Here is a 12,314-nt window from a genome sequence, read left to right as displayed (position 1 = left end):
ATCCATGATAGAAGAAGCTAACTAAGTTTTGGCTGCCAAATGCATCTCTTCTTAGGATAAAGCATAGACTATTATGTAAACACAAAACACATGAAAGATTCATATAAAACATATATTTATTGCCAATACTGCATGAATGAAACAATAACATTAAGTTGCTTCACTTATAACCATAAACTTGATTTCTTCAGAATATTTACAATTACAATTTCCTAACCTACTCAGTTTATTCTCTACAGGATGATCCTATCACCTGCCCTGTTTTAGATCAGGCATTAACTGGTATAGATGAACTCACAGGCATACAATTCTTGAAGCGTCCCAGGAGCAAATTTGGGCTGCTCAGCCCTGGATGCGATAGGTGAGGACGGCCGTCCTTGATATTTTGATCATACTTCTCCAAGACTGAAACTATGTAACTGAAATCTGGTCGCCTTGATGGCTTTGCTGACCAGCAGCGCTTTATGAGGCTTGCTAGAACAGGTGAGCAGTTGTCGGCAAGTGGCGGGCGGGCATTCTGAACAGGAAAACAACAACAACAGATTAATTACGTACAAAATTTAAATACTTCCACGCAGACATGAATGAGAGTCAATCCTGCGGTTCTGAATGAATTGTCATGGCTATGAGGACCTGAGAGCAGAACTTCAAAAATATCTGGGACATTGAGTAGCAAAGAAATTCCACTATATGGCATTGATGAATTGATTAAACATGGAATGAATGAACAAAAAGAGAAGGATAATCATCATTTGCATCTGCCAGTTCGAGAAACAAACTTGGGCATTGCAACTTGTCTAAATCATAACAAGTAAGTTCCAATAGATCTTCCTTCTACAAAATCACAAGGCAAGTCCTGGATAATGGTGGGCATATAAAGCTAGAGTGACTGAAGGGTTAATACAACTGAACTCCACAACAAAGGTATCTGGACATGAGCGTTTATAAGAGGGGAATCACCCCCAAAAGAATTTCATCTTAGGCCAAATGATTTCAAGAATCAATAGTCCAAGATTTCAACAAAAAGCTGTTCAAATTTTGTTATGTCCACTATAGACTCCACTAAGGACCTAATTCAATGCTAGAAGTTAAGATGAATATGACATGGAGTCAGTAATTAAACTGAAAATTAGTTGAGTAACAGATTTCTCAAGTAATGACAAATGGAAGTTGCTTTAACCACTTACAAGAACAACAGAAGCAGACAAAATTCTCATGACAGAAATTAGAGCAGTTAATTTCATTACATTGTGAAAGAGCCATAACCGACACAATTGCCACTATATATGTGTCAACATGAGAAATCAGTGTGAAATGTTAGTGAAATGCCAAGGTTCATAAGGGAACCTGAAGAATCATGCAAGATTGTGCAAGCAACGAGAATATTGAAAAGGCAGGACAACAATTGAAAGTTCCAAACAACCGCACATAGACAAAAGTCTATGAAGCACTTATATTCCAAAGTGAGAAGGAGCAGTCCTGTTACCTTCTCTGAAACAGCATATGCAGCCTGCACTGGGGTCATGCCCTGAAATGGGACCAAAGCTGTGGTGAGTTCCCATAGAACAATCCCAAAACTGTATACATCAACTTTTCTTGTACATGGCTTTTCCTTAATCATTTCAGGGGCCATCCACCGATAAGTTCCTGCATTACCCTTGGAAGCTTGACATTGTGTCTCCAGACAAGAGGTACCAAAATCAGCAACTTTCACTCGCATCTCATCATTCAACAATAAATTTTGAGATTTAAGGTCCCGGTGAATCACTCCCTGGGAGTGAAGATACTCCATTCCTCGAGAAATATCAAGGGCTAAACGAAGAATTGTTTCTGTTGAGAGGGAGTATGGCTCCTTCTTGTGGAGATACATTCTTAAGGTCCCTTGGGACATATACTCTGTGATGATACAGTACACAGGTGGTTTTCTGCAGGCTGCAATGAACTGAAAGCATAGCCACATAATCAGTAAGGTTCTCAGTTATATTGAAGCAAGCCAGAAATAGAGGATTCATTTTCTTTTTCTTATGATACTTGAGTTGAAATGCATTCCTTTGGCTCAAACAATTGTACAAACATATAGAGCCCATAAGCAGAGAAATGGCAGAATGCAAAGAATCCTTATTTAAAAAAAAAAAAAAAAATTGCACAGAGAATAAAATAGAAAGAACTATTAATAAAAACTACAAAATCATGAAGGTCTCATTCGGAGATGCTGATTTTGTTATTGAGTTGGGATACTCCAGTGAGAGTTGCAAGACCACACAGACATGAAACTAATATCATCAATACAGGGCAGAGATTTAAGAAAAAAAAAACATTCATTCCATAAATATCTGAATTCCGAAAGCGAACAACTAGATAGGTATCAATGATAGAAAAATGAATAGGTCATCGTCAACAGATGTTTCAAAATCAAACATCCAGCAGGACATTTAAAACCGGATTATTTTAACGTAGATTTATTTGTTGATTGGTCGTTTCATTCAGGCAAAACCAGTTAAACGAGTACCTGAACTATATTGGAATGATAAAGACGTGAAAGCAATTGAACTTCCGACACGAACTGACGCTCAAGGAGACTTCGAGTCTCCTCATCCCGGTCGGGAATGCGAACCATCTTCACAGCAACCGCCCTTTGCTTATATATCCCTCTGTAGATCCGACTGTGAGAGCCTGAAGCAAATTTGTTTCCAAGAAAGAGTTGGGACAAATCTGCCAACCATTCTTCTGATCCTGAACCTTCCTCTTGCTTCCAGTTCTCCAAATTTTCTGAATCTAATAACATGGACCACGATTCCATGCTATTCCACCTCATTCTATCCAAATTCTCGGTTTCTGGAGGTGGAGCCAGGGAAGAGGTCTTCTTCCTCCTGGGTCGCAACACCCTCAAACAGGATGCCATATTCGAGCATCAACTGTTCGGGAAGCCCGTGAAGGAAAATGCAAGAGATGCACTAACAGAAAAGAAGAAGGATTCTTACAGAATTAATAGGCCTTTTTCTTGGAAAAATTTGAATTCCCTGAGAAGAAGATACCAAGTTAGAGACATGGCTTTGGAACGAACACAGAGAAGGTACTTGGGTTCCCATCGGATCCTCAATCTAAAACAAAGCGCACAAATTAGAAGACAACACAAAGAGAGTATTACTTCTTGTTATGGTTTTCTTCTCTCTTAAGAACTTTCCGGGTTCCGCACAGATTTGTCAAAGAAGATTACAGACCGAAAAACAGGACTCAAAAACTTGGGTCTCGGACAAAATTAAAACACGGACATGGGTTTTAATGCTTTTCAGGATTACCCAAGAAACCCGAGTCCCATCCATGGCAACGTCGGCGACAGAACAGTAAAACGAGTTTTACAGGCTTTTCATGGTTGTATCTTCTTAATTCGTTTTGGAAATGATTAAAGAGTTGAACAGCTCACATAACCGAATATGAAAAACTAGGATTTACAGATAAGGGTGATCCAGAGCTGAGCTTTCGACAGGTTTGACAAATGTAAAAGTCGGAAACCGGCGTTCCAAACAAAGGGAAGACACGGCGGTTGGGTTGTTTATGCGGCTTTTCAGTCGAGCTGATCGTCATCTTTCTGTTCGAGAACGGTTACTGGAAGAAATGACAAATGTCAGCTCACAGTAAATGTTTCCAAGGATGTCTCGTGAGCTCTCGGTTCAAAAGCAGGAAAGCCACCACTTTTCTGGGCGCCTCTTTTTTCCAGCATTTATACGTTGGCCGGAAAGATGTCAACTCCAATTTCTTCATGGATTCTGTCTCCCGCTCTCTCTCCGACACTGCAACTCTTATTTTATTCAATTACTGAAGGCCTATGTAGAGTAATATCCAAAAAATTTAAGTTAAGTTTGATTGATTATTCATATGAGTCATGCCTATGAGATCGATCAAATACCCCAAGTTCAAATCAAAATCAGTTAAATTGTTTGCCAATTCATCGAGACGTGAAACCATGCTTACAAGAGAATTCATGGCACTACGATGCTAATTCTATCATTTTGCCTTGTTTTTTTTATGTACAATATGGGTCAATTAAGTAGATACCATAGGGAATTATAGAATCCTATATAAGGAAATATATTATGGTTATTATCCCCAATATACTAAATCACACACAATTTCACTTTTTCCAATCCGAAAGAGAGATAAAAGTCTGAACTACGGAGATTTAGTTGAGGAAGATCACAAAACCAATAATTTTTTCGTTGATTGCTACAGAATTCTGTAATCGGTGATCGTTTGGAATAAATCCAGGTATTTATCCAAAATCCTGATATTCTGATATTCTAGATTATGGATTTAAGATCCAGGAATAAGGGTATGTCCCCCTTACAAAAATTTCAAGTCATTCCATGACATAAAAGTCTAAAAACATAATAAGAGCCGTAGTAAATAAAATGATTAGAATTGAAAAACAAATATAGCTTTTGAGGCCAATTAGGTATGGTTTGATGTGGTTGATCTTGTGCATGTCAACCTAGACTAAGCAAATGTGGGAGCAGAGGGAACCATTTTATTTAATAATTAAATTAATTATTTATTTAAACATAACTCTATTTACAAGATTTATCCCAAATTAGTTGTATATGATAACATATTTAATTCATAAACCCATATTACATAAAGTTTTTATCTTTAGATATTTACAATTAGTGTTAGTTGAAGGAAATCAAAATCAAGGTTTTTATGTACTTTTTATTCTATTTTTGCATCTGCATTATTAAAATTAATTTTCGTAAGACTATTTTATATAATTTTTTTAATAATTTAATAAATAATTTAATATATTTACATATTAATTATACAACGTCTTATTAAAATAATGTAATTAAAAATAAAATAAAATAAAATATATATGCCCTTAATGGTAAAAAAAAAAAAAGGAGGGCCTCCAATTTATATTTAGAGGAAAACATAATATATAAAGTGGGTCCCATAGATTCCTTCAATAGGGGGGACCCAATGATGTGAATTCCAAACCATGAGGACATACGTCCCTCTTAAGAGTCTCAATTAGATATTCTAAACCAAGATTTGATGATGACATTCTTCCCTAGATCCGAATAACATTAATGGAATCTCCAATTTAAGAACTAGACCCGTTCATGCCATCATTGAATGGGTCCATAACTCCATATAGATATTATTTATATTCATTCATATTTAGTAATTTAATTATTTTATTTGTCAATGAAGATATATAACTCTTACATACATTATTCATTGTAATTATGTGCATAATTACAATTAAAAGGGTGGTTGAGACAAATAATGGCTATTAATTTTTTTTTTAAAAATATATATAGTAAGATATAATAAGATTAAAATTTATATAATCGATGGTTTTTGCATTAAAAATAGGTATTAAAATTTTGGGAGGAAAATAAATAAGCAAACGAAAATACGAATTGATACCGATCAATGTAGTGCCCTATATGAGCCGAATTGGCCTATCGACACTAGAATTTTGGAAAAATAAATAGTATTTGATGTTTATCTAAAAATAATAAAATTTTACCCTTTTCTAGTAGAATATAAAAGAATATTTATCACTCGCATAAATAAAGAGATAACTTTATATGATAATTTAATAGATTACGAGTATAAATTTAACGAATTAATAGACTAATTATATGTGATTGGTGAATATTTTTCTCAATTATTACTTATTTACAACTTAAAATGGAATTTTACATTTATATCAAAGTGCAATATTATTATTTTAACAAAAATCAACATTGAAATACATATTTTTTCAAAATAATTACAATATACCATTATGGAAATGCTTTAAAAAAACCCTAAAAGGGACATATTACTAGCTTCAAACACAATTATTAAAGTGAAAACCCTAAAAAGGTAATTTCCTAATCTAATTCAAAATTAAGACAAAATTTTAATTAAAAATTTTATTATTAATATTTTTTATTAGTTAGCACGTGTGGACCGGAGGAAAATTAATGGTGCAGCAAAGGTCTATTTAACGTACATTTTAAGAGGGCAGCAAGGTGAAGCTTTTACTCTAATTATGTCAACCGAGTGTTTAATATTAAGACATCTTGAACGTAGATCATATCTGACCGTTGGGATTGCTCCGGAGTTGTAATGGGTTCCAGTTCCACGAACGGGGTGTCGGTATCGTATGTGGAAATGTGGCACGTATGAGGTGTCGTATGTCCAGGGGTCGTTACTTGTTAGTCGGGATGCGGGTACTTTAATTTGAAGGAAAAGGACGGAAACGTCATTTTTGTCGGCCGTGAGGAGGAAGGGAAGTTGCTTCCGCGGTGCAACTTGAAAAAGATATTTTCGTCCGATTTACGACGCTGTAAATTTACTCAATAGCCCTCGTAGAATTAGCTGAATAACAATACATTAAAAGCTCTTTTTTTTTCTTTAAAAAAAATTAAATGATAGCTATTTTACCCATTTATAGGGGGGAAAATACTGTAAAAAGTTGATTAAATGGGGAAAATATAAATTAAGTGAGCTTGATTCTGAGACTTAATATTAACTCTGAGAAAATAAATGTGATTAAATTTGGTTAATTATATTATTAAAATAACATATTTAATAGAAAATTGTTTAATAACTCGTAATTTTAAAGAATAATTAATAAATATTCAAAATATAAGTAACATTTTTTGGAATATTAATTTCTATAAAATAATATTTTTGTGGGGGTTGGAGTATTTTTAATTATTTTTATTTAATCAAATATTGACTTAATTGAAATAAATGAGTAGTTTATAATAGATAAAATTGGAATTTCAAGGAGTAAGGATAAAGAAAAAATAGTTTGTTTTGATAAGGGTGAATGCGTCATTTCATTGTTCAGCATCGCCTTCTGCTGTCAATTCAGTAAATAACGAGTCTTCGCGGTTGCCATACGCAGGGACGACAGGGAGATGCGCGCCATTTTCAACATTCTCCAGGTCTATTGTTGGCACCCACTCCTTCATCCTTCTCTTCTCCCATGAATGGCCATGATCCCATCTCCATCTTCCCCGCTTGAATGAATCACTCCCAGCACTCACTGCTCCACACAACACTCCTGTTTTCTCACTTTCCTCTTGTTTTTCTTTTTCTGCTCGCTGAATCTCTCCTCTCTTTCTCTCTCCCCTCTTCGGATTTTACTGTGATCGGTAGGAGTTTGCTGAAATTCCGCAATGGGGACGAGGATGCCGTCTCACCAGCTGAGCAGCGGCCTATATGTCTCTGGGAGGCCGGATCAGCACAAGGATCGGCAACCGACCATGGCGTCCCGCGCCGTGCCTTACACTGGCGGGGATGTTAAGAAATCGGGTGAGTTGGGGAAAATGTTTGACATCCCTGTCGTGGACCCCTCCAAATCCCGCTCCTCTTCCTCAGCCCAGAACAGCGGCCCCGCCCGATCCGCCTCCGCCTCCAATTCCGGGCCTCTCCCAGGGAAGTCCTCTAACTCGGGACCCATTTCCAAAAAATCTTCTGGGCCCCTCCCGCTCCAGCCCACCGGACTCATCACCTCCGGGCCCCTCAGCTCCTCCGGCGCTCCCAGACGCTCCGGACAGTTGGAGCCGTCGGTGTCCATGACCAAGCCGGCTGCGTACGGCAACGCTGTTACCGCTCTGACCGAGGAGGACAGGCTTGGGTTCAGGATCTCACGCCCCATAATGTGGGTCGCGTTTTTGGTTTTTGTTATAGGCTTGTTGGTCGGAGTGTTTATGATGGTCACAGTGAAGAAGGCTATAATTCTGGTGGTCGTCGCTGGTATATTTCTACCTCTTGGGGTTTTGCTGCTCTGGAATTATGCCTGGGCGGGAAGAGGATTGACGAGGTTCGTGAAGAACTACCCGGATGCGGAGCTGAGAGGGGCCATGGATGGACAATATGTCAAAGTCACTGGGGTAAATTTCTCGTTTCTCTTCGACACATTTCTTATTTGCCTGAACAGTTATCTCGGGCTGTGTGTTTAACTTCCGCATTTTCATGAGGTTTCAGAAACCCTGCAGGAACTTTTGCATCTATGGTCATGCGCTGGGATAACTGAATAGATTCCTTTTTGCTTCTTTTTTGCCTTTGGATCTTATTGCCATTCAGTTAAAGATTTTTTTGCCTTAGTTGGTCTGTCTAATCATATTTGTGCTCAAGAACTGGAGACCAGTAAAGTGGACGTAGAGGAATGAGAAGAATCTCTTTATGAATCTATCCAATTTGTGAATCTCATCCAATTGGATAGGTTGGTTCTAAAAAGCTTGCCTGCTGCTCTTAGGATTATGTGGTTCTCTAGAGTGAGTGGCGCATTACAGCCATTAGTGGGTTGTTGCCGTTGGAGCAGGTTCATTACACAAAAGACTACTCTTTTTTCGATCATGTGGTCCTAGATGGGGGTACCTGATTTTGGAGAATGTGATTATTCACGAATAATTTTATTTTTGCACTGAATGGTCAGTAAATGCTGAAATTTCTACAAGACTTGAAACTTTGTGGAGAATATTTTTGAAAATATGGAAATTAAAGTTGACTATACGAGACTGTTTTCACTGCAATAATGACTAGCATTCTTTTTTAAAAAAAGAAAAGAAGTGACTACTTTGGATTTGGAGGTTTTGGTTTTGATGAATAAATGTTGGATGGTTTCTGTTTCAGCCCTTCATATATAGAGATTACCTTTGCCGGCAATTTTTTCTCATATTAGTGGTCTAAAAGATTCTTTCTTATAGGACTGTTTTGTCCCCTTAACTGGGTGGAACTTGTCACAAGGCCGTGATGTCTCTGTCCTTGAAATCCATACTATACACTATGCTTTCTAACTAACCAAAGTTGGGACACCCTTTTTCCAAACTGATAAGCTCAAATCTTCCAAGCTTATGACCAAAACGAGGCAATTTGTCCACCAATAATCCCTCCCACATCCAGATCACCTGCCTAATGCCTGGAGTATATATGAGAACCACAGAATATTTGTGCTTTTACTCAGCAATACTTTCAGTCACATCAGTATTAGAAACACAACTTATGCAAGACTTGGAGAACATGCAGAAGGGATGCAGAACAGAAACAAAACTTGGTTTTGATATAATGTTAAAGTTGTGTCTTCTTGATGTTTTTATTTTAATGTTGCTAATGGCTTATCCAATTGGATGTGTTATGAGAGTCTAGGAGGTTCTTTTGAATGAACTGATTTAATCATGCATCCTGCGAATGATAGCCTAAAGTTTTTTTTTTTTTTTTCCAAAAAAATGTGAAGGATAATTTCATAGTTTAAGATGCACCATGAGTCTGTTTCTAGACCACATCATTTTAGCAAATCATATAGAAATTTGTGCTGAGCTCATACTGTGTTTGTGAGAACATATGCAGAACACTCCCCATATTTAGTCAATTGCTTAAAAGTTGAATGCTGCAAACAAAATGTGTTGGAAGGCTTGCTGGAAAATAATATATTGGGGTGACAATGATGAGGAGTAGAACGTTCTGGATCTACAAGGTTCCATGAGTATCTCTGAGTCTGGGCTAGATTCTTGTATTTGGCACTGAAATTTCTACTCAAGTACCATGATTTCAATCTCCTATTGAGGGAGCTAACGGGGCCATGTTAAATGAGTAATGGAATTTGAGTGGTATTATTTATTCTGTGTTATAAGCAGTTTTCCGTTCAAGAACAGATTATATTTAGAAGCTTCATTTTAGGACAACCTAATAATACTTGTCTCGCATAAATGTAAAATGTTAACAAAGCATGCAGATGACTCAACATAATCTTGATTCACAATATTCCAAATGCAATTCAGTCTGTTTCAAAGTGTCTCTTTGAACAGCACTTTGATTGTTTATCTAGGTGTCCATTTTGTTGATATGCATCTGGATATTACAAGCTTTGGCTCAAATTATTAGTTGTTATGAAAGCTTAAAATAACTAGTCTGAAAATGTTATTGTTAAGTCACAAGCTTTTTGCTGTTAACAGAAAATCAAGTTTTGTGATGTTTTCTTTTGTGTTGATATAAGCTGCTGTCTCCTTTTAAAAGTTTATATTACTAATTTGACCTTCTTTGATCATGCAGGTTGTCACATGTGGGAGTATCCCGCTTGAATCATCTTTTCAGAAAGTTCCTAGGTGTGCATATGTTTCTACGGAATTGCAAGAGTACAGAGGATGGAGTGGAAAGTCTGCCAACCCATGGCATCGTCGGTTGACATGGGGACTGAGACATACTGAGGTTAGTTTTAACACTGCTTCTTTCTTTTGATGTGTCTGAATTTAGATATTTTTCTTTCCAATTTGAGTTCTGTGGAAGAAGAATGGTGGCCTTTAGATTTCCATAATTCCTTCATGCTTGCCACTGATATTGTGCCTATTTATCTTTGATGAAATTTAACAAAATTCAGTACATTGCCATGAAAAGGATTATGAAAATAGTAATAAAACTTAAAACTTATTTGCGTTATCCTTATTTTTGCCTTTTTGTTTAAATTTGATCTCTTTGCATGTGGATGTAGGCTTGTTACCTTAAGAAACAATAAAATTTGCCAAAAACATTCACTGGTGAGCAAGCTTCTCAAGGTTTACTTGATTTTGAATTCTTCATATAGTCTGTGGTTAGTTGTATATGATGTGTCAGAAGGACTTTTAAATATGGTTGCCCTTTTAGATTCTCTCTCAGTAAAATGTAAATGACAATTTTCATCTTAAAAGATCTTTCGCAGTGAAGCTTCAGTAACAATTTGTTGATGAACTTATGCCAGAGGCATGTGGCAGATTTCTACATTTCTGATTTTCAATCTGGGCTAAGGGCACTAATCAAAGCAGGCTATGGTGCTAAAGCTACTGCTTTTGTCAAACCTGCTACTTTGGTGGATATAACAAAGGAAAACAGAGAGCTGTCTACAAACTTTCTCCGCTGGCTGGCGGACCGTAACCTCTCCAGTGATGACCGAGTGATGCGTCTCAAAGAAGGGTAAGTGAAAGTTAACATTTATAAAGAATACCTCTGTTACACTAGCAGCTTTCATGGGCATATTGATTGTACACAAACTGTGTTGCAATGGTTAAGTAGGAAACTTATTTTTATTTTTTTATTTTTCTTTTCCTTTTGAGTGGTTTTTGGACCTTCAGTTTTGGTTTGCTGCTTCCATTGACAACTCTTCTTGAATGAGATCATCACACATTTATTAGATCTAGTAGGGAATAGCTTAATTTCCTTTTCTTCTTTACTACCAGGGGTTATTTACAAGTTGCAATTCACTTAATTATATTTGTCCTGTTTGGCAAATTAATAACTTAAAAAAGGTTAGCTGACATGAACTAGGTGCGCATACCTAACATACTCTTTGTTGGTTTCGTAGGATCAGAGTTTCCACTCTGTAATCTGACTCTGTTACTTGATCACTGGCACTAGTTAAAGCATTGTCTTGCCGTTTCAGGTTACAAAAACGAAAAGAAAAAAGCCTCTCTCAAAAGATAAAAAGAAAGAAAAATAAAAAAAAGAAAACCTCGATTACCTTTGCTGCTGGTTTTGGCACCCTCAACTTTTGCGGAAAACTGACATCAACATTTTTCCAGTCCCACTGTTTAGCGTGGCGTACTTAGCAATGTTTCTGCTAATATGTTTCAGGTATATCAAAGAGGGAAATACGGTAAGTGTAATGGGTATTGTACAACGTCATGACAATGTTCTTATGATTGTTCCATCTCAGGAGCCAGTCTCAACAGGCTGCCAATGGGCACATTTCCTTTTACCTTCGTATATTGAAGGGCTTATATTGATGTGTGATGAAAGCCAAAATGCTGATGTGATTCCAGTGTAAATATTTGGGGTTTTTTCCTCTGTTATTACTTTTCACACTATCTCCAGGGAATATCAGATAATATGAAGAGGAGGTAACTGCAGCTGTGCTCCCTCCCCTTTTTTTTCTCACTTTTTGGTCTATAAGAGAGTATGCTTGTATAAGGGGGTCTATGGATCAGAAGACGCGAAGATTGATGTAAACAAGATGCAACATAAATAAGTGGTGTGAGTATATGATAACACAGTTCAGTTGGAGGATGGGAGAGGCTTACTGCTACTTGAAGGAGATGGAGATCTCGTGCACTGTGGTTGCACAAGTGTTAGTTGAGCTGATAAATCAATGTATATAGAGATGTAAGGTGGACCCTAAAGGGTTTCACCTATTCCATGAAGTTAATTTCTTTTTAGTTGAATGAACATCAAAGCTTTTCCGGCACTTTGGTTTTTTCCTTTTCTTATTTAATATTATGTGGCTTACTTGGAATTGTGTCTTAGATTTTGTGTTTTAGCTAGCATACCTGAAAAGCATGATGATT

At 36.8% G+C, this 12,314-nt stretch overlaps 2 protein-coding genes across 2 annotated transcripts; one reads left to right on the top strand and one right to left on the bottom strand.

The window, feature by feature from the left end:
* Nucleotides 1-259: 259 nt before the first annotated feature.
* Nucleotides 260-2,902, bottom strand: LOC137966255 (serine/threonine/tyrosine-protein kinase HT1-like). The gene is made up of 3 exons (XM_068812826.1): nucleotides 2,510-2,902; nucleotides 1,487-1,942; nucleotides 260-517 (listed from the first exon to the last, which is right to left on the bottom strand). The coding sequence occupies exons 1-3, from the start codon at nucleotides 2,900-2,902 to the stop codon at nucleotides 269-271; spliced, it is 1,098 nt and encodes a 365-aa protein (XP_068668927.1). The 3' UTR covers nucleotides 260-268.
* Nucleotides 2,903-7,028: 4,126 nt separating this feature from the next.
* LOC137965686 (uncharacterized membrane protein At1g16860-like) lies at nucleotides 7,029-12,314 on the top strand. The gene is made up of 4 exons (XM_068811999.1): nucleotides 7,029-7,895; nucleotides 10,054-10,209; nucleotides 10,736-10,947; nucleotides 11,605-12,314. Exons 1-4 carry the CDS (start codon nucleotides 7,179-7,181, stop codon nucleotides 11,795-11,797), a joined length of 1,278 nt encoding a protein of 425 aa, XP_068668100.1. The 5' UTR covers nucleotides 7,029-7,178; the 3' UTR covers nucleotides 11,798-12,314.

Source organism: Aristolochia californica, unplaced genomic scaffold, assembly GCF_029961685.1.
Source record: "Aristolochia californica isolate CCGP_79_NKW_82.1479 unplaced genomic scaffold, dmAriCali1.0.hap1 SCAF_5, whole genome shotgun sequence".
NCBI classification, from domain to species: domain Eukaryota; kingdom Viridiplantae; phylum Streptophyta; class Magnoliopsida; order Piperales; family Aristolochiaceae; genus Aristolochia; species Aristolochia californica.
Note: the sequence above shows the minus strand (reverse complement) of the source record. Positions and strands in the feature narration are given on the sequence as shown.